Below are 22,232 nucleotides of genomic sequence, written 5' to 3'. Positions count from 1 at the left end.
ATTGGTCGTGATGGGCTGGTACTACATCGTTTGTTGACGTATCATCAGTTCCATCGCATGTGTTGACCTTCATCACAAATTATCCCAGAAAATCGTACCAAAAAACACTTTTATTATGCTCAGATCAAGATATTCTATAATTTCAAGGGTTCCCTATTTAACGAGAAGTGTTGTAAGCGTGGTTCGGTCGCCAAAGAGGTAAGAAATAAAGCTTTCGTGATGCGATCAGATGGCAGTTTCATCGGCATGCATGTCACACATGAGATACTACGTTACTTAGCCTCTGAAATGTTTATTAAAACATATAAATCAGAATAGAGTGTCTTATATTATTTCTTACTGAATATAAGAATTATCGACACAGAACGTATCGGTTATTCTTCCTTTGAGGTTATAATATAATGGCGGAAATGCTAAATTTTTGTTATGCAACAACAACTAAGTACTGTATTTTTTTAGACACGTCAAAACCTAGTAAAACTCGAGTTCAATAGAGTATTTATAAAAAGTGCTTCATAAAACACTTCATAAGAAACTACTGCTGGCGGGATTTCTTTATCAGCATTTACTTGTACTAAAATGTTCAATAAAGCTGCCTTTTGATACCACAAGTCATAAAACTTTGTAGCTTGGTTTCAAAGTCCAATTTGAAGGATCTAACTCTTTGAATCTCCTTATCTTTTAATTCTATAAGTAAAATAAGAAACCAAAGCTTACCATACTATCAGTTTAACGTATATATTGATGGGTTTTAATCCTTTACACAATAATTTCCAGGTTTGATGTAGCTTATCCTGTAATCACAGGTGTACAAAGACAATATGCAACACAAACAAAGGTCAGTTAGCTATAATATATATTTTTTAAATTCTGAAATTTAGGTACGTTATTGCAGTTTTCGATATTCTACGGACTCTCATTTCAACAGCTTGTTGTGAAATTGTTTTTTAACTGCCGCCAGTCAAGAACATGAAAGGTACCAACTGATTGTTTTTTAATGATAACATAAAAAAAAAAAACTTCAGCAAGCAGCTTGTAACTACTGAGTTCACAGAATATGGAAAATCACAGTATTTAATGTTAAAGCATCAACCCTCACCATATTTCCTGCCCCCTTCCCCTCCACCTATCATGTGCCACCATTTATGAGTAAGGTAATGTGGTTTGATCCCATTTTGACAAAACAAGGGCTTTCCTCTTAGTCAAAAACCAGTTCTAAAAATGTAATTTTTCAATAACCTTGTTTTTCACAGGGGATAAGAAATACATCTTTAACAAGATAATTAAATAATCATATGATTTACAAAATCAATTGCATTTTAGAATCAAGAATCCAAATCCTTTGCAATGGCTTTGTTCAAAGGGCAGCTTGAAGCAGAGCAAGTATTCCCATTTCCACAAGGTATGTACTAGTACAATGAACAGGATTAGTTGTCTTCAGTTTAATTATGATTCAAGTTCAATTTAATTTTTTCAAGTGATTAGTGAGTGATTGGGTAAGGGGTCAAATGTGTCTTCAAGCTTCCAAGTAAAACAATTCACAGTGAGCATATATGCTTTGAACGTCATTTTATACTAAGTATAAGTATGTTTCGTTCTATTTTACAAAAAAATAATAAAGAAGCTGTAACAAATTAATTTTGTTAGCTACCACTATATAGTTCAGTGTTACTTTGTTGTTTACAGTGCTTGATGCTGATCAAGAAGAAACTCTAAAAGCCCTCGTCGATCCTGTACAAAGGTTTTTCGAGGTTAGTATGGTGCATGTGAAGCAATATTATTGTCAGCTATATATTGCTTGACGTCATTTTGGAATGTTCATTAGTAAGCTATAGCTGAATCACAAGTTTTCACATTGAATATGTAATTATTTCTGGCTGACAGCATAGATTTACAGTCACCATGGCCACTCGTCATGTAGCCCCCAACCATCTAGCCCCCTATATAACATATTTTTTCATTAATGTCCTGTTTGAATAAATATTAAAATTCAGTGTTTTCATTTCCAGGAAGTCAATGACGCTGCCAAAAATGATGAGCAGGAAGCAGTCAGTGATGATGTCATGCAAAGTTTGAAAGAAATGGGTGCTTTTGGGTTACAGGTTGGTTCTAGTCACATGCTTAAATTATTATATTACCTTATATTATCTGTAAAAATTTCCAGTAAGTTTGTTGATTAACCCCAATCACTCTAAGTTAGCCTTGGCATGACTTAGATTTCCTTAGAGGTTTTGCACTAAATTCTCAATCACATGTACAACATTGAACCATTATTTGCCATCATGACAAAATAGGTTCTTGGTCGATGTCAATTAAAGTGTTTTAGGCACATGCCTATGGAATGTCTTGGAAATTAAAGAAATTGATTAAAACATCCACCAATACCTACTTAATCAAGGACAATGATTTTACAGGTGCTATACAGAGAAGCACTGTCAGTAAAGCTTCAATTAAAGTAATATGTCTTTTGAATTCATTTTTATTTCAGGTTCCCACAGATTTAGGAGGTATAGGGCTGACTAACACCCAGGTAAAACATACATAAACCATCAAGAAAAGATGATTGAACACTTTCTCTCATTCATTTCTCCTATCCATTTAGTGTTGTGTGGTGTCAATAGTGTAGTACATGTGTACAGGGGCTGCAGAGCACCCTAAAAAGTGTGAGGGGGAGGGGGGGGGGAGAATATAAGAAACAAGTATGGCTAAAAGGAAAAAGTAGAGGGGAAGAAGCTCCCCTGCCTCACACCCTCTGGTATGAGGCCCCCGGTGGATTGAACCTCAGGATTGATGGTTAAAATACATATTTTCAAAAATATTTTTTCATACGTCCTTGATATCACTCAACTGTCAGCATTGCTAAAATAACGATCTTGTGATGTGACATTCAAATCATCAGAAATCAACCAAGTCACATGAACTATATTTGGAGCTCTTTAAATGGTCACATGAGTTAACGACTAAAATTCAAAATGCAATCAATTCTTGTTTTGGTATTGTTAACTCAGTTGAGTGAAATTATTAATAGTAATTTTTGCATATTTTGTTCATTGTCTGCATTTATGTGTTTCTTATATTGTATTTCATGTTTCCATCATGTATTATATAAGATTTGTTATACTTCGATCCAATCATCATTAATTCATGCTTTGTTTCAGTATGCAAGACTGGTAGAGATAGTAGGTTCCTTTGATCTTGCTGTAGGGATTGTCCTTGGGGCTCATCAGTCTATTGGTTTTAAAGGAATCCTTCTGTTTGGAAACAAGGTAGCTTTTCTTTAATACTTCTAGATGACCATAAAATTTGATTGATGCTGTGGAATTCACCCTTCTCACAGTAGCGTGGCATTATAAGATATTTGATAAAAGGATATTGCAAAGAGGAGTTTACACTGATTAAATGTGTCACATTGATAGTAAATTTGCAAAGTTTTGTAAAGATTACCCATAAGCTGATAAAAAAATGCCCATAAACTGATACAAAATGTTTCTATGATTTCATCTGCTAAGGATTTGTCGCTATTTACTGGTGCACAATTTTCACAACCATTGTGTTTCTTATGGAGTCACATTTATGATTTAAATTGTTGTTTTATTTTTACATTTTTAGGAACAAAAGGAAAAGTATTTGCCTCAGGTAAGAGTGTTGTCTGTGTTGATTGTGTAATTCCTCAATTTACACTATTGGACTGGTTTATTCCTAATGTTCAGTGAGCATACAGTATCTTAAGTGTTATCATTGTCTCTTTCAGGTATCAGTTGCCAGTAAATATGCAGCTTTTTGTTTGACAGAACCTTCAAGTGGGTCAGATGCAGCTGTAAGTACATTTTAGTTTACAATATTTACAATTAAGGCATGCCTTTCTTAGGGAGTAGTCAATATGAGGGCTGATGCAAATAGGGGTAACTTCATTTGTGTACAGGGAAAAAAGGGCAGCTTTGAACTATTTATACATGTAATGTACAGTGGTATAATGTTTGTAACCCTTCTTTATGCATAGCAGGGCTAATGCCTATACTCCTTGTAAATAACTACCATTCCTAACTGTTCTATTCGTGAAATTCGATGATTTTCTGATTTTTTCAAAATAATGTCAATAAACAAAGGACAATATTTGAAAAACACTCAAAATGTATTATTCTAAATATTTTCTCCTTGTTTGACAGTCTATCAAAACTCGAGCTGAGCTGAGTAAAGATGGGAAGCACTATATACTGAATGGTGGAAAATTATGGTAAGATCACAGGCAACCCATCTTCATTCTAGTCATGATAAGGAGAGTTATCAAACTCATGAGAATAATGCTTTCTGTATAATCAAACTGTATCTGCATGCATCCGAACACAATCTGTTGATTAGGTTAGCCTGTGTATCAGCAACAGATTTCTTGTTCTAGACTGTAGCTACCCTTTGTGTATTCACAAGTTGAAAATCAAACATGTACTTAAGAAATAGAAAACCCATGGGCATACTGTGTGTTGTTATAAAGCATGCATGGTTTTGCAGAACACAAGAAGTGCAGCATATGTACCGAGTGGTTCTCAATACTTCTCAAGTGTTCTGCCAATCTCCAAGTGTAAAGTTATAGTATTACTGTAGAACTCTATTTCCAACATGATCCTTTTCTTTATGAAAATCACTTTTTCTTGTTTAGGATAAGTAATGGAGGAATTGCAGACATATTTACTGTTTTTGCCAAGGTAGGATTACCCATTTTGTATTCCATAATTTATGTCACATTTTGAAATCTTCACATCAATGAGGTGCAAAATGTTTTGGTTTTTTCATGGATCCATCCATCCATTTTTTCATTCTTTCTATCGATCTGGGCCTGGTTGTACGAAGCCTGGATAGCGCTATCCAGTGGATAAATCCTTATCCAGTGGATAAGTCGATGCTGTTATCCAATAAATTTATCCACTGGATAAGATTTATTCATCAGATAGTGCTATCTCCAGCTATGTACAACCTGGCCCTGTTTCTTTGTTTGTTCATATAACATATTCAGATCTCATAAAAAGGATCTTGAATAATATTTATTATGTTGAATGCAGTTTGTTTATAGTTTGTTGCAAGACTGAAACTAAATAAATAATGTATAAAATGTATGTTTTTTATTGCCAGACTCCTTTTAAAGATCCAAAGACAGGAGAGACAAAGGACAAAGTTACAGCTTTTATTGTGGAGCGAGATTTTGGTGGAGTAACAAGGTATAATTTATAAAGTAGGACTTCTGTTATGCAGCCACTGTTTACGGTAGGTGGCTGTTATCAAACTCCAGTTGGGTATATCTAATCTGTCAAACATTAGAGAGGATTGAGCCTTGTTGGACTCGCTGCCACACTCATATAGTGGTTAATTTGTATAACCACTGCCCCAATGTGATTGGATAGTGGTAAGTCATATCTTACCAACAAAAAGTGGGGAAACCAGAACAAATAGAGCACTTTACCTTGGGTGTAATGTTTTCCCATTTCAGATCATTTGTCATTCACTTGGTAAAAAAATGTCTGTACTAATATGTACCATATTCATGTGTCTTATCATGTTATGCACAACCATTAAACAAATAAATTATACTCTACTGCCTAGCAAATGACACATGATCTGAAATGGGAAGACATTGCATCCAAGATAATTAGGTATATTTTGTATTGATAGTGAACTACATGTAACTTGAATAATTATTATTTAGTGGGCCACCTGAGAAGAAAATGGGCATCAAGGCATCCAACACCGCTGAGGTGAGACTAGAGTTAATACAATATGAAAATCTTTTAGTTCTCAGTTGTCCTTCCAATTTTATTGATATCACAGTCAGGGCACTGCTAACTAACAGATCAAATTGGAATTTAGCTTGCTAGTTTTCGTGGAGGAAGGAATGAAAACCAGAGAAACCATAGAATCTAGAGAATCCCTCAAATCAAGTAAATATATAAATAAATCACTTTTATTTAAGTGTCTAGTCGTTCTAGCGCTTTCGCACTAGTTGGGGACACTTTTCGCTCACATGCACTACCACTACATTTAATATTCTATGCACACAACGCTCAAATCACGTGTTGATTCTTATGAAAGGGAGGAAACCGGAGAACCCGGAGAAAACCCTCATAGCATAGGGGAGAGCCCTACTCGCATATGATGTTGAGTCCCGGAATCAAACCCGAAACCCCACGTAGTTGATAGGTGAATGAATTATCTCCTGCTATGACAACCTTGATCCCACAGTGGATTTCATGGAGTAGTGATACTTTAACCTATTATATTACCCTTTAACCTGCTTTGCTCTTTCGTAGGTCTACTTTGATAACGTCAAAGTCCCAATAGAAAACGTTCTTGGAGGTTTGTGCAACATTCTTAGAGCCTTTTTGAGTCTTTCAGTTTTTCTAATTATTTTAATACAATATACTCTATATTTATTATCATTATTATTATTACAGGCGATGGAAATGGCTTCAAAGTTGCCATGAATATCTTGAACAACGGTAGATTTGGTATGGCTGCTGCTCTCTCTGGAACAATGAAGGGTCTCATTGCTAAAGCGGTAAGCTTGTTTGTAAATATATTGCAGGTCTAAAATCAATGATGTAGACACTGAGTAGAATACACTTTACTTGATAGACCTTATTAGCGATAATGATGAAAAAGCGGTTTTCTAAAGAGTGGGAAACAGTAACGGCAGATTCGTAGCTGTACTGTAGACGTACCGCATCTTTCCGTAACCGTAACTACTTTACGCGTTGTTATTGGACGAATTACTCGAAGACAATAGGAAGCCATTTAATTGTAACGAAATGCCTTATAGTGTACGTGTTGTAAATCAGTGCCGTACGTTCCCTACTCATGATAACCGCTCTATATAAAGGTGCAGTAATACGGGCTACAAAATCGTGCTACTTGTCTTGCAACATTGCACAGGTTGCCACTCTTATAACCACTCCTTTCTACCACCTCTTTCTCTTTTACTCCGACGAAGGACTAGCGTCCGAAACGTCAGTCTTTTCACGTCATCTTTTCACGGTGTGAAAGTTGACCTTTTTATCATTACTGTTTCATTAGAAACACCGACGCAGCTCACACTAGTTTTTAGCTAGTTATCTCTTCTTATTACACGAAGAAGAAACTGTCGAATCTGTCTTCTCTTTGCAATAAAGGAAATTTCTTGTGTGCGATGTGGTAAGACGATCAGGATATTATATATTCTGCGACTTGCAACGCAAAAAAGTTGCACGACAGTTTGCATGATTTTGTAGCAACAATTATTAAGATGACGTCAGTCTTCAAATCCTCAATCATATCGAAACAACCTGAAATAACCTACTTACAGACTTGGTATTCCTACCTCCGTGTTGGCGTAGGTAGCTAGGAATACTGAGAAACCCGGAGAAACCCCCGCGGTGTAGTGCGCAATTTAGCGTAATTTAGCTATCAATCATTCTAGATATTAATGTGTTGATCAATTCTATCGTAACAGGTGGATCACGCTGCAAATCGAACCCAGTTTGGGGAAAAGATCGATCATTTTGGTGCCATTCAGGAAAAGATAGCTCGTATGGCAATGTGTCATTACGTCACAGAGGTAACCAACCCGCAAAAACTTTTGTTTCTCAATCTCATTTAATCTTTTTTATTCATATGTTTTTTTATTTTTTTCCCCCTCAAGTCCATGGCTTATATGATCAGTGCCAATATGGATCAAGGGGCTTCAGATTTTCAGGTCGAGGCAGCAATCAGCAAAGTCTACGCATCGGTGTGTATGATACATGTTTAACTAATCTTTTTTTCTAGATTGGCCTTACTCACACGGCAGCCATGATAACTGGAACAATAGATTTTCCCACGCGTATACTCGCATTCAATAGACTTGCCACAAGTCGACTACTTTTTTTGTCGAGCAAAACGAGTCATACGAAAGATACCAAAAGAAGAAATATCGGACTTTTAGAAAGTCTACGCATTCAAGTGCTTGAGAATAAATTTATGCAGGTTAAAAAAGGCTTTCATTGCTTGGTTTCAATCAGCCAATAAAATTCTTTGAACCTCATTATCTGCTCAAAATGGTGGTCAAACACTGACCACCATGTGCTGTCAGCCAGAAAGAATTCTATTGAAAACTAGCGATTCAGCTGAGCACATTCTGCTCGAGACAGGAACTGACGTCACGTTAGATCAAGCAGTTCTCATAGACAGACATGGCTGCCGCGTGAGTAGCTACTACTCACACAGCATTGCTCCCTTCTCTACCTCCATCCATCCAAAATTGCGCTTTGATTAATAGTGTGGAATAAACTTTTCTCCGAAAGCATAATCAGTAACACTTCCTTACGTGTTTGTGTATGGCTGACTTAGAGGGCCGGGTTGTCGTGTTTGCTTTGATTTCAAGCAGTTCACATCATTATCATAGTCAGTTTTTCCTGGACAAAGTATGTCGGTTTTCAGATCGTCAGAACGTCATAATGGAGGAAAAGCGCGTGCTAATCGGTATCGGTACCACGATACCAATTAAACCAAATAAAAATAGCAAAAACGTAAACGCAGTGAGTCGCATACTTTTCTTTTCATTCTTGCATCCGAATATTTATCAACCCACTCGTTCATGCAATCAATTCTCCATCCTATTCGTTTATTTATTCTACTTATTTGTTGTTGTCTTTGGTTGGTTCTTTTAGGAGGCAGCCTGGTTTGTTGCTGATGAATGTATCCAGATCTTAGGTGGAATGGGCTTTATGAAGGTAACATCCCTGTTATATTTCATACTCTCATTTAATGTTTTCCATTAACAGCTTCGCCGTCTTCTTTCAGGATTGCGGAGTCGAACGAGTGATGAGAGATCTACGCATATTTCGAATTTTCGAAGGAACCAATGATATCCTGAGGTTGATGGTGTCTCTTACAGGACTACAGGTACGGTCTTGGCTTTGTAAAGTAGTGTATGGGCTCGTACACACGGCGCAGTTTTCGCGTGCATCGTTTCTTGCGACAGAGATTTTGAGAACTATCATGTAGAAACCTCTACTGCAGCAAAACTGAAGAAATAGAAAACGCGCGCGCCTGCTGTGTGCTCTCATAAAGGAAACCTTCCACACGCAATACTACAGCGTTGGGAAAGGAAACCAGACTTGTCCCTAGCATTTAAGTCGGCTTATATACATATAAGCTTATAGATGTCCTGGAAAGACTATGGTGGGAAACATGGTGGGAACCATTCATAATAATCTGTGAACTTTTTTGCGATACTAGGGAGCTGGAAAACATCTCAAAGAACTACAAAAAGCCTTGACGAACCCCGCAAATGTAGGCTTGTTGCTTTCTGAAGGAATCAAGAGATCAAAAAGGTACTTTGTCTTTACTGCTGCAATACATCCTTATATCGAGATTGCGAACCAATCAAAACGAAAGAATTGGAGACTTGCACTAAAAGGTCACGTGACCTATGTTCTTAGGAGTGTCAAAAATCACAGAAAGTGAAAGAGAACCTCGAAATTATTACTCAAAGAAGGTGAAGTTTCAGGATCATCTTGAATGTAAAGAATAGGAAAAGAACATAATATAAAATCGAATATTTGGCCATCTTGCCAAGGGACAAAAGAAAACAAAAATGACAAAAAATATATAGCGCTCCGCGTGTTTGTCTTTCTTTTATGGGTAAAGGTGACCAGTTATCTGTATTTTGCTCCCTGGACGCCCCATGTCTTGCGATCCAAGATGGCCACCGGATCGTCGAAGTAGACCATTCCCTCGCTCACTGAATTTGAAAGTGACATATATATTTTTGAAAATATGAAAATCCCATTCTTATTCTTACAATTTTTTAGCCCAAAATAATAGTTTTTCTTTCCTTCGTTTTTAAAATTTAAATATACATGGTTGACAGTGGTTGCTTTTGCGATATTTAGGGTGGTTGGTCTAAAGTCTGGTCCATCAATAACTGAACATGTCCACAGTGAGCTACAACCATCAGCTGAAAAGGTTTGTCAGTATAATAAGTTCAGGGTTTTCAACTTTAATAATTATTAAAGGTGTTTTGTGCTTGGTATGATCGTTTAAGATGTAATCCACATTTTTTCGTATTTGTTCAAGTATGCATTGTTGTTTAAATCAGATTTGTTTTCACAGGTTTCTGTAGCTATCGGTGAATTTGGAGCCTCTGTTGAGGGAATTCTTAGAAAACATGGCAAGAAGATTGTTGGTGAGAAATGCTTTCTATTAACGAATACATAAGAAATCTAGTCAATCTAATCTTTCGATGGGATCCAACATAAATTGTACGATTTCGACGTAAATATCAAAATGATGCCACGTTTCAATCGAATGGCTGCATTCGCATCAACCAGCTGCATTAACCCGATGGTGCGGGTCAAACACTGACAACCACGCGCTCGAAACTTGTGATTCAGCTGATGAACATTTTGCACAAGACAGGAATTGACGTCTAGACAAGCCAAACATTTCTTTGGGGTATCCAATTCGTAACTTCCTTGATACTTGAACCCTTTAGGCACAGGAAACAAGATCCATGATTTTTATTATTTCATTATTATTTAGCTAAGTGTCTTTTTTTTTATCTCGTAACAGAACAACAGTTCTTGCTGAAGAGACTTGCTGATGCAGCAATAGATCTGTATGGGATGGTAGCTGTCTTATCAAGGTGCGACATATTTCTTCCTTCTTGTATTTAAACATCTTTTCGAAGCGTTTCTTGACGTTATCGTTCTTTTTACAGAGCATCCAGATCACTTCAAAATAATTTACAATCTGCACAACACGAGAAACTTTTGTGTACAACGTTCTGTGATGAGGTTAGTCTTATGTATAATAGTAAATGCTATGGCCCTTGCATCTTTTCTTGCAATTTGGTTTGCAAGTCAAAGGGGGAAGTCACACTAGAAATAGAGTAGTTTCATAAAAATGTTATCCTTAGAGGAAGTATGTTTTTTATTGGGGGGGGGGGGGGGGGGTTGGGGGGGCTGAGAGATTCTCGATAAACTTTTTAAAAGTGGCCGAAGCCCTTCAGAATTCACTCAGTAAGAAATTCGTGAACCTCCTAAATAAATAAAAAAATGGACCTACCAATCCACAAAAGTTCGAATGTTCAGTGCTGATGTCCCTCTTCTCTGAAAGCCCAGCCCTCCCCCATCCATTAAGAAACGTAGCTTCCCTTAGAAAAATGAAATCTCTTGTCATGCAAAATCATTGCACTGTTCCTGCCCTTCAATATATCTGCCGTGAAACCACTCTATTGTTGTCGTTACTGTGAAAAGTAGAACTTTGCTTTTGCAGAGATTACGGTAGCTAAGAGTAAATCAGATTAAGATATATATATATATATATATATGCGTCAAGATGGTTGCTGTGGTTACTAACCATGTAAAATATTGCACGTATTGAAATTAGAAAAAATTATGCTGCTACTATGATTACAAAACAATCGATGTATTTATAACCTATATGTACATTATGTACAGCCAAATAAAAAAGGTCCTTATAAAATAGGATACTTTCATGTTCATGCTTGACTATATCACCCTATCCCATCCCTGGTGTTACATTCCTACTATAAGCAATAAAGTGAACCTAGAGAAGGAGATACTCTGATGATAAATGGATGGAAAAGCGTTTCACTTCATTCTGATTAAATATCGTTCTTCCTCAGGCATATCAGCGCGTCCTTCAAAACCTACAGTCTCTACAAGATAATACTCAACTCAGCATGGATGAAAGAATGGCTCAAATATCAGCACAGGTTGTTGAACAACAACATATTGTACCAGTACACCCACTTGGATTCTAAATTATCAAATCTTATTTTTTATTAAGAGTATTTATCCGTTTTTTTTTTTTATTACCGCTGTAATCCTATCACTTTGCTAAAATCAGTCTTCATTTCTCACGGACTCAATAATATGAATTTCTAATATTCTGTTCCTACATCGTTAGGCTAAGAGTGAATCAGATTAAGATATATTTATGAGCCGTATAGGATAGTTCATGCGGCTACTAACGATGTAAAATATTGCACGTATTGAAATTAGAATAATGCTGGTACTATAATTACAAAACAATCGTTGTATTTATAACTTATGTACATTATGTACAGTCAAATAAAATGAAGTTCTTATAAAATCGGATATTTTCATGCCTGTTCAGGACTCTTGTTTATGAAGGAATTCTGCAGATTGACTCATATTGGATGCTCTTTCACGCATTTTCTTACTTTCCTTTCATTTTCTGTTTGTTCATTTTTCATTTCCATTCCTAAACGTTTCTTTTGTGCTATCATACTCTCTTCTGCAAGTAAAGATGGTACAATAAATCAGCTTATGAATATCTATTCAGTTGAAGGGCTTTGCAGCAGCCGCGTTTAAGAGAGTAAACGTTTTTTTTGCATAGCGAGATCTTTCCGATTTATCAAAGGAATAAAATATGTATTGATTGTACAGTAAAAACCCGCGAGTAAGAACCTACATTTTTAGAGTTAGCCTAAACAGATTCTTGATTAAATGGTAGTTAACACAATTTTAGGCTATCCTAGGTTCTTAAATAGGTTCTTATTTCTGTGTAAAAACAAATAAAATCCAGCTACAAGATAAAATGGTAATCAGCCTATTTTTCAATCAACCCCACCCCTCCCCCATCAACAACACCCTAGAACATTAATAGATTTATCTGCACAGCAATGGCAAGCTCCTATTTTTCCAAACAGGATTCTAACCCAGCTCTGCATAACTAAATGATGATTTTTGAAAATAAGAACCTGTTTTTCATTTTCTAGGCTAAATAGGTTCTTGTTTAAATGGGGGTATAAATGACAAATTTGAGGCTAACAGGTTCTTAATTTTCTGGCTCTTACTCGCGGGTTTTTACTGTATATGTTTTGATAACGAGGCCGCCGTGAATATTGCTATGATGGTGCAATATGACACGTGTTTGTTACTGGATAGGAAAGAAATTTGGACTACCTTTATTTAATTTTATTTTTTTATTTTTTTATTTTTGGAGGATTACTAATGTCGTATCCAAAACCTTTTCAAACATATTTTTTTCCTTACTTTCGATTTTAAGATACGAAGCAGTTTAAAATTTGTTTGCCATCCAGCAGGGCGTTTCCCAAGGGGCCTAGAGCTGAATTGATTCGTTATTTAAGTCATTTATCAACACGTGACTGTTTGCAAAATGCCTATTAATAGATCTGCGTGTCACCAAATTAAAAGAGCTTTCTATATTGCTTTAGGCCTACCTTTCCCGGTTTTCCTTTCTTTCCTTTCTTCCCCTTCTTCTTTAATCCAGCTCCAAGTTTCATGATGGTGGAGAAAGTTATGCTGTTCATGCGATGTGTGACACTTATTTTCATGGAATTTAAACCAGCTGTGAAATGAAAATAACTCCTCAGCCAATGACATTTATCAAATTTGATTCAGCGATATGATAAATGATGGTGCCTATGATGAAGGCGGTGATGATGATGACGATGTGATGGTGGAGATGATGATGCTGCTGAAGATAATGATAATGATGCTGCTGGTAGTGATGATGACGGATGACCACTGCTGCTTATGACGGTGACGAATGTTGAAAATGATGATGATTACAATGAGGACGACGATGATGAGCACTGCTTACGACGATAACGAATGTTGAAAATAATGAAGATGATGACGACAATGATGCCGATGATTACGATGACAATGACAATGGTGCTGCTGATGATGATGATGTTGATGATGCTGTTGATATTTATGATATTTATAGTTTGTGATTGCGCCTAAATAATAGCTCAATCTCAATACACTAAACTGCTGTAAGTCACAACAAAACGCTGCGACTAACTAACTAGCTAAATCCGAATCGAATTTCTTGACTTACCTTCTTTTCTGTTCATCAAAGCCTCCAAGATCTCCCTTCCTCCAAGATCTCCAATAAGATTATCATCAATATCTATTTCTTGAAGGCCTTCGGAGTGAGTGATCAAACTAGAAGGAATTGAATCAGTATAAGACATCTACAAAGTTGCCCTTGTTCTACAGTCTCATAAAACAGGCATTTTCATGACTATGGAACGGCACGCCAGGAGAAAACGTCGTTGTAAACTGCTCCTGGAGTATTGAGCCTGGCAGTGTTTTAGAGCATCCGACTAGTATCCGGAAGGCCATGGATTCTATCCTTATCGAGGCCTCTGTCCTTTTTCTATGTTCATTCTAGCTAGCGGTCAAATGGACCCCTTTCAAAAGTGTCTTGTATGCGAGGCTAACATAGAAATACAAAAGAAATACCATAAAATCCATCGAGAAAAGTGTGCTTTCTTTAGTATTTTCATGTTAACCTCGTATTCAAGTTCTTTTTGAGAAGGGTCCCTTACTTGAATCAATCGCAGCGCGCGAGACCACTGTTTAAAGTAATTGAAAACATCACCGTGACGGGCACGGTACGGCAAGCCACGTCCGTACTTTGAGCTTAATACGCTTATCAATTTGAGCGTACTGAAAAAGTTTCCAAAGATTTTTTCAGTTTTGATTTACCTCGGGATCGTACATCCTTGCCAAGAAATGTTGCCAAGGTTGAACAATAATTAAAATTGTCGTAAAAATATTGACTTACAGTAAAGGTATTGACTTACGTTCGAAACATCTTCATGCAGACGATTGGACCCAGAGTCGAGGCACTGCCATATGAATCCATTCCATTATCCAACAGATGGAGCTTCTGAATCCATGGTCCGACGGGGGGAGGGGGTGGTGGCTCTTTCTTCTTTTTGCCACTTTTTTTCTTCTTTCCCTTTTTCCCTTTCTTGCCAGTTCCAGATCGAGCTGATTTGGGACTAGAAATTAAGAAAGCAAAGGCTGATCAGATATCGTCTCAGTAAAAAATCATTGAAACTTTCTTTGAAATCTTCGACAAGAGGTGGAATTCCGGTAAATCCAATAGGTTCATGCTTCGATACATTTTATTATACTGCAAATTTTACAAGCACAGTTTCACCTAAACTACGGCTAAAGAAGTCCATGCTTCACTATTTTCACTGAAGGAAGACAATTATTGTCGTGACTTACAAAAGCGAAAGAGTTTACATCGTCACTGTAGGCGGGAATCGGAATTCGAATTTATGACGTAAAATTGACAGTGCCAAGTTTTTTAAATTCCAAAACGACTTGAATGAATAGGCAAAGCAAGGGGGTTCATAGCAGTCATTCGCGGGGCAGATTAACGAAGAATTAACATTCGAAACGTTATTACAGCTACAAGATTTTTTACAAGGTGTTTTTACACAACTTTCCTTCCTTTAGACTTAATCCGCTATTTTCTCATTTCAGACCACTAGTCATTCCCTAGAGTGTTTTTTTGTTCCACATGAGAAAGCACATGGATATGGATACAACTCAAACAAAGAATCCTATTCAAAAGAGAGTGACACGTGGTCTGAAATGGGCAAAGCATTATGCCCAAGTTGATTTGGTCCATTCATTTGTTAGAGAGAATGGAATAGTTTTGCAGGCGTACCTTGAGCTTCCAGCTTTACTTTTAACAGATGCACCGGATGTGGGTCTTGACATGGATCCCATAGCTGACGATATTGGTAGTCCCAATGTATTCTGGGGTACTAGCTCGCCTGTTTCAGAAATCCCTTGAGTCTTTTCAATTGATTCCATTTCTGCCTTGTCTGCAAATAGCTTTAATAACTCAATGATTCCATCACATCCCAGATGATTGCCATCAAGATAAAGATCCCTTGAAAAAATGAACTAAAGTGTCAACTATATGGAACTGGCTCTGGACAAATTGGTTAACCAGAACATAGCTTATATTACTCACAGATTGAATGGAAATTACAAACATAATAATAATAATGATGATAATGATGATGATGATAATAATAATAATAATAATAATAAAAATAATAATAAATAATATTAATAATAATAATAATAAATTACAAATCAGGCCCGTAGCTAGGATTTTTGTTGGGGGGGGGGGGGGGCTAATTTACAAAAAGTGGACCAACCATATACTTTATTTTTTTAAAGTCCCATAGGACGCATAGGTATAGATAAATTATTAAAGTAAAATTGATTTTTTTTACTTAGTTTTACGTGAAAATATCATATCAGCCAAAATCTCACTTGATTAAAAAGCGGACCTTTAGCTCGCGTGGGGTGGGGGGGGGTGCGAACGCACCCCCTGCACCCCCCCTAGCTACGGGCCTGCAAATAATGAAAGGGCAAGGGCAAAAAAGGCATTTTTGTGGTGTTGAAAAAAAATAAAAATTAAGAAGCCTGTCAGTGATCAAGTAGCCATGAAGAATTTTTTTTCTTTTTGATTAAGAAAAGCTTGTTGAGATGGTGATGGAGCAATATATCTCAAGTTCTGAGTGATATAGACCTGGACTTCAAACTGAGAAGGTCAGTAACCAGGTATCTTCTAGTTCCTTTCCCCTCTTTCTTCACCATTCTTGACTACTTACTGTATGATCAATCAATTATCCACTTCAATCACCTTATCAGGTGACTGCCCCCTTCCCCCACCCCACCCCCCCCCCCCCCAACACACACACACTTAGTCAATTACCCAAATTATGCAGCATACCTTATAGCTGTATTGGAGACTGTATCTCCCAGGATCTTTCCACTTGGTGGGCCAAGATCACAATAGTTCATACTGAGCTTTAATAAAGTTCCATTTGCTTTTAGACCTTTACAAAGACCTGCACAACCTTCATCGCCAAACCTGCAATAAAAACAATTGATCATTATCATCAAATGCATACTCATATTTTATACAATTATTAAGAATGGCTTCCTCCCCAGGGGCTGATAGTGAGGTCTTGGTCATTGGGTGGAGAGCAATGGGAGGGGGGAGTAGGGTTACACACACCATTATGTGTTCCATCTTTAGAGTGTTTCACTATATTCACAAGTTTAGAAAAACTTTAGGGTGGGGGGGAGTCACCCAACTTGTCACATCACCGTTCCTCCCCAACAGCTAAATTTGCAGTGGTGTTTGAACATGTTGCTAGTATATATCCTGCTGGCAAAGTCTCCTGGAGAAGGTAAAAGAAAGATTCTGCTCGCAGGGTATGTGGCTAGCTGTGCTTGCAGGTAAATTATGATTCATGAAGATGCAAGATTCTGGGATCATATAAATTAATGCATGACTTTTGTTGTTGTTCCACTTTAAACATACTTGTTGAAATCCAAGACCAAGGCTGTCAAATTATTAAACCTAAAGCATCTGCAAAATAGAGAAATTAGGTACTATGTTAGTTTTAGGCATATAAATCATGCAGTTGTTAAACATTTTATGATGGTTTAGGGTGCTGCAATACTTCCTCTGGATTTAGACCACCAAGAGCAGGGGCGTAGTGAGGACCTAGGAGCTGGGGGGGCATTGATCCAAAATAAAAAAAAATTACTCCCCAATAAAACAAATAAACGCTCAAACAAAAATTTAAGAAACAAACATTATTTTATTAGCCATTCTTAAATCTTAGGTTGTAATAATTTATTTTCCTCTTTCGTTTCAGTTTAATATGTTTTGTTTTTTTTAATTCTTTTTTCAAAAAATTTTTTTTCAAAAATTTTGGAGGGGCACATGCCCCCCCGTGCCCCCCCTCGCTACGCTACTGACCAAGAGATTTGGAGAGGTCAGTCACATTACTGTACCTCATGACATTTACACCAAATTCCAATGCTATGGAATTTGATACTGCTTTCAAATGAAATACCAGTCAGCTTATTGTGAAACTTGTGCATGGACAACATTTAGTTTTAGCTTAAACTGGATACATGGCTTGCTCAAGGACAAGACTCTTAATACCTGCCAAATCTCTCTATAGCATAGCTATTTATTGAACAGTCCATTAGCTCAAGATAGCTAACTGGATACATGGCTTGCTCAAGGACAAGACTCTTAATACCTGCCAAATCTCTCTATAGCATAGCTATTTATTGAACAGTCCATAAGCTCAAGATAGCTAACTGGATACATGGGCTGCTCAAGAAAGAGAGCCAAGGAAGCAACATCTTCATGTTCCAGTGGAATATCCCAGATGTACATTTCCTTGACATATTCATATCTCATACTTCTAAGGGCAGACAGTAGAGGTGTTATCTTTACTGGTGGTTCCTCAGGTGGTCCAGGCGTTAAAATAAACTGCACAGATCAATAAAAGAATAAAAAAATACATAAATGGTAGCAGAAATGCAAGCACTTTTTCCTATCAGTCATTCATATCAGGGAAGGATTTAGAATTTTATAGAAAGGGGGAGGGGGGTAGTTGTCACACCCCATACATGCATGCCCCTCCCTTAGACCTGCATATCTAAAAGAACAGTTATTCTGATATATTTTATATGAAAGAGACAAAAAGTGTGAAGTCATAAAGCATTTAAGAATGGGAAGAACACTCAAGCAGGGTTAAGAAGCCAGCTCTACTTAGTCATCATAATATAAAACCCCATAATACTGTACTTCTCCTTAGGCACTTCTCTCCTCTCATGTTCTGATAATAATCTTGTGCTATATTTACAGCACACAAAATGCAAGCATTTTCTATTTCTTCACTAAAATACACCAAACAGGATTATCATTAATTTAACCTGAGAACAACCTCATAAAATGAAAATACATGTGCTGGTACCTTAGCCAAGAGAGTGTTGTCCTCAGCATACTGATTGATCAGTTTTTTAACATCTTGATGGGCCAAACTCTTGCTTTCCTTGCACTTGATCTCATACTGCTGTCTCACAGACTTCAACAGCTCTGCTATACTCAAAAGTCCTTTCAAGCCTTTCTTTTCCTTTTTCTTCTTGCCACCTTTCTTTTTCTTTCCTCCTTTTTTCTTCCCTGGCATCTTGAATTAAGTAGCTGTTGATAAAAATCAAATTAAAGCTTTATCTAGATTTACATCATATTATTTACCACTTCCAGCACAAATTTTTCAAGTGGGCTGCATGGGGTTACTATAGACTTTGCATCTGATATCAATGATTATTACAAACAAATTTTAAAGTAAGCCAGTGAGTAAAGTAAGTATGTAACCATCAGAAACGTAGATTATGGCCAAGTTTGTAATTTTTCAGACTCAGGATTAAAAATATGAAGTCGAAGCTTATAAGAGATCCAGTTTGTGTGTAGACTCACATTGACTGACCTTTGCTAAATCTCCAACTTGGAAGCCATCCAACGTCTTTATAGGTCCGTGTGCTTGCCAAAAACTATTGCATGACAAACCTTTAACATTTCGGTAACAATCTATTCAAAAATATAAGGATAATCTAAAAGAAAAAAACAAATAATAATTCAACTAAGCTCTGACTAGAGATCGAACTACGTAAACAATGGAGTCCATTATAACCATAGTAACGAAAATAGGATGCCAGGCCTTCTACCACAGTTATCCCGAGTAATGGGATTCTTACTTTTTGAACTTTTTAGCAATTAAATAATGATTTAAATCTTATTATATTTAATGTTATCGATAAATCACAGTTGAACCTTAAAAAATTGCTAAAATTATTAAAAATATTAAAGAATTTAGAATTTCGTCAAAATTTGTTGAAATAAATACTCAATGACACTTTTGAAGTTGATAACTTTATTTACATTTATCTATATGTATTCAAGAGAGCATAAGAATGTTACTTAGTATGCTCGCTTGACGTGTTTTGTCTTTTGTGAGTAAGATTTCTTCTCAAATTTCTTAATTTGTTAATAAAAATTGGGCTCCCTGTGTGATGTATTCGCTGACATCGTCTCAGCGGCGGGAGGCATAACAAAGATGGCGGCCATTGGTACCGCTGAAGAAGAACCACAACAACACGAGCAAATAAAATGGAATCTCTTTAGTAGGATTAAATCTACGGTGGATGTTCTTCTAGCTAGTCGAAATGCGAACGTCTGGTCTACATATGGTGGATTATCGAGGATTCTTGATGATTTAGAAGGGATTTTTCGTCATGGTCTAAGGCACTGCCAGGCAAGTCTTAAAAAGCTTTCCTTATTCTCTTTATTTTTGACCACCCGTTCTACAGTTATATTACTTAGATAAAAAGATATTAAACTAGGCAATTATTTAGATAATATCCTTATCTTAAATCGATTTTTTTTGAAGCTGAAAAGAATCAAAGTTCATGCCACTCCTTCCCTCACTCCTTTTTGACAAAATGTTAAAAGGGGTGGGAAGAATATATAGGAATGCCAAGGTTTTTCAATGTTTTCAAAGCCAATAAATAATGTATTATTTAATTGTAGTGCTGTTGAAAAGAGTTGAAACTCTAAGATCCGTGCTTCAAACGCTGTGTTTACAATCATATTAAAACTTAGGTCACGTACTGTATCTTATTGTAGTCGCCTTTTACTCCAGACGTCTCTTAATGATGAATCGCAAACTAGTAGTTTTGGTTTCATTATTTTGATATCTCCTCATTATTATTATACTAAAGAATCCGTCCCAACTCATCTTCCGACTCAAATTGATGTATCAAACTTGTTGATGGACGTATGAATTTTGTTTCAGGACTTTTTTGGTGATCCACAAGACTATGACATTGTTCTCAAGGATGGTGGACTGTGTGGTAGAGGAACGTCTGGCAAAAAATGGCTTGAACAAGAACTGCTTGAACACTCTATATCTAACCATATCAAAAAACTCATTGAGAACTCACAACTTATGAAAAATTATTATTATGGTATGAAGCATTGATTTTGTCAGAGATACTAATAAAAAGTTATTAAAACAGAAAGTTATAAAATATTTTTAAGAAACAGTGATAAAATCCCTGACAAATACCATCAACATTTTCTGGAGCTGGAATAGAGCTCATTAGGTATCTTCTTTGCTTTGAGTGCTTTGCTCCTAAGCAAAGCCTTCAAATCAAAGGAGAGTAAAGCAAAGAACAAAGGTTTTCAGATTTTTCTCCCTCTGTAAAATCTAACAGGACTAAATTCAAATTTGATCTGTGAGTTAGCCATGCCCTAGCAAGTTTGTGAGCCCAAAGGTTGTCTTAGGGTATTGATAAAAATTTTAAAACCAAAGCATAAAGAAATATTATTTTTCAAATGAGGGAACAGATCCAATTATTGGATTGTTGATTGAAAAAAACCGTCCTCATTCAAACCAAAGTTCATCACTTCATTCCAAAGGTCAAAGATATGAAATATTAATAACATTATTCTTGTACTTAAATGTCTATTTTTTTCTCAAACTTTGGACCTTGGTCAAAAGAGTAGTTGAAGGTTTATTATAAAGCCTCTTCAATGTTTTAGATTTGTGATTTATACGTGAATGCTTTTAGGAAAATGCTAGGCTATCTTTCTTGGTTTCTTGAGATTTTTTCTCAGTATCTTTCTCACTTTTATTGTCATATAATTTCTACTCAAATTAATTCATGGTTTGTCTTCATAGATTATGCATTTCTAAGAAGTGAATTATACTGTCAGTCTTTGTGTACATGTCTAAAGGCTGTAGAAAGTAATAATCCTGGTCTTCTTACTCAAATTAATACTCTTCTGGTAAGTGTTTTTATCCATATTTATCGACTTTTATTTTAAATTCATTGAAAGATCATATTTCAATGACAGTTCACATTAAAAATATCAAAACTTGTCCTATTAAATGAAACCTGACATCTGAGGTGTGCTACAAATGCACTACAAAAATCTACTTGTATCAGTTTTCTCTGTAATCACAGAGTGGGACAATCATGAACCGAACCCTCAGATTCATACTAGGTGAAAGCCCAAGATCAAATTGGAATTTAGAAGTTCATTCAGGGTCTGGAAGTGTATTCGCCAGAGCAGGGAAACAGATTAAATATAGCATGGGATCCAGGATGTGGTCATCAATGGAAAAATGAAAAATGTCATGGGACACAGGATTTTTTTTGGGGGGGGGGGGGGATATTGCGTGATTCTGGATCCAGACCCCCCTTCCAAACCCTGTACATTTACTATTTACAACACATCAAACTCAACTAACCTTTTGATTTAAATGGAGGGAGGAAAACTGAAGTGAAAACCCCGGAAAAACTATTATGGAAAGGGAGAGAATAACACATCCATCAACTTAACTCACTTATAGGCAGCTAAATCAAGAATTGAACCTGCAACCCCAGTCTTGAACTACACAGTAGTGAATGAGAGTGCCTTAGCAGTACATATCACCCATAACAAGTTTTCTTTTTTTACATTTTCCTTACTATACTGGAATAGCAGGCTGCTTACTGGTATAGTGTAGTTTA

General features: G+C 36.4%; 3 protein-coding genes across 5 annotated transcripts in view; 2 read left to right on the top strand and 1 right to left on the bottom strand.

Annotated features, from left to right (window-relative positions):
• Positions 1-50: 50 nt before the first annotated feature.
• Positions 51-12,123, top strand: LOC116295518 (very long-chain specific acyl-CoA dehydrogenase, mitochondrial). Its single transcript, XM_031703356.2, has 25 exons — positions 51-198; positions 778-838; positions 1,324-1,402; positions 1,687-1,751; positions 2,010-2,102; positions 2,489-2,530; positions 3,159-3,266; positions 3,610-3,636; positions 3,752-3,817; positions 4,167-4,234; positions 4,655-4,700; positions 5,125-5,210; positions 5,696-5,744; positions 6,297-6,342; positions 6,441-6,544; positions 7,475-7,579; positions 7,664-7,750; positions 8,670-8,732; positions 8,803-8,904; positions 9,241-9,335; positions 9,897-9,969; positions 10,117-10,189; positions 10,576-10,648; positions 10,724-10,799; positions 11,654-12,123. Exons 1-25 carry the CDS (start codon positions 116-118, stop codon positions 11,789-11,791), a joined length of 1,908 nt encoding a protein of 635 aa, XP_031559216.2. The 5' UTR covers positions 51-115; the 3' UTR covers positions 11,792-12,123.
• Positions 11,418-19,334, bottom strand: LOC116295519 (uncharacterized). 2 transcript variants are annotated; one of them, XM_089028810.1, is made up of 10 exons: positions 19,135-19,334; positions 18,632-18,858; positions 17,909-18,144; positions 17,176-17,223; positions 16,579-16,719; positions 15,496-15,723; positions 14,615-14,815; positions 13,864-13,970; positions 13,238-13,365; positions 11,418-12,288 (listed from the first exon to the last, which is right to left on the bottom strand). In XM_089028810.1, the coding sequence occupies exons 2-10, from the start codon at positions 18,842-18,844 to the stop codon at positions 12,277-12,279; spliced, it is 1,314 nt and encodes a 437-aa protein (XP_088884936.1). In that variant the 5' UTR covers positions 18,845-18,858; positions 19,135-19,334; the 3' UTR covers positions 11,418-12,276. The 2 variants fall into 2 exon arrangements, with proteins under 2 accessions (XP_088884936.1, XP_088884931.1); XM_089028805.1 differs by having other exon boundaries at positions 19,145-19,334.
• A 416-nt stretch (positions 19,335-19,750) lies between these two features.
• LOC116295524 (run domain Beclin-1-interacting and cysteine-rich domain-containing protein) overlaps positions 19,751-22,232 on the top strand; it is a 29,987-nt gene continuing 27,505 nt past the window's right edge. For both annotated transcript variants that reach the window (XM_089028788.1, XM_089028782.1), the window contains exons 1-3: positions 19,751-19,969; positions 20,510-20,681; positions 21,398-21,504. In XM_089028788.1, coding sequence (XP_088884914.1) covers positions 19,772-19,969; positions 20,510-20,681; positions 21,398-21,504 — 477 coding nt within the window. In that variant the 5' untranslated portion in view covers positions 19,751-19,771. The remainder of the gene's footprint in view (positions 19,970-20,509; positions 20,682-21,397; positions 21,505-22,232) is intronic.

Source organism: Actinia tenebrosa, unplaced genomic scaffold (assembly GCF_029948245.1).
Source record: "Actinia tenebrosa isolate PJP-AT-01 unplaced genomic scaffold, QUT_ActTen_1.0 PGA_scaffold0__85_contigs__length_37466705, whole genome shotgun sequence".
Taxonomy (NCBI): Eukaryota; Metazoa; Cnidaria; class Anthozoa; order Actiniaria; family Actiniidae; genus Actinia; species Actinia tenebrosa.
Note: the sequence above shows the minus strand (reverse complement) of the source record. Positions and strands in the feature narration are given on the sequence as shown.

What these genes read in the sequence shown, in the direction of transcription:
- LOC116295518 (XM_031703356.2), top strand. Translation starts at nt 116, where the DNA reads ATGCTCAGATCAAGATATTCTATAATTTCAAGGGTTCCCTATTTAACG. An exon ending in TCAGCAAAGTCTACGCATCG is followed by an intron (nt 7,751 to 8,669) that starts GTGTGTATGATA and finishes TGGTTCTTTTAG; the next exon opens with GAGGCAGCCTGGTTTGTTGC. An exon ending in GTACAACGTTCTGTGATGAG is followed by an intron (nt 10,800 to 11,653) that starts GTTAGTCTTATG and finishes GTTCTTCCTCAG; the next exon opens with GCATATCAGCGCGTCCTTCA.
- LOC116295519 (XM_089028810.1), bottom strand. Translation starts at nt 18,844, where the DNA reads ATGCCAGGGAAGAAAAAAGGAGGAAAGAAAAAGAAAGGTGGCAAGAAG. An exon ending in GTCTCCAATACAGCTATAAG is followed by an intron (nt 15,724 to 16,578) that starts GTATGCTGCATA and finishes CATTTTTTCAAG; the next exon opens with GGATCTTTATCTTGATGGCA. An exon ending in TTTGATGAACAGAAAAGAAG is followed by an intron (nt 13,366 to 13,863) that starts GTAAGTCAAGAA and finishes TTCATTTCACAG; the next exon opens with CTGGTTTAAATTCCATGAAA.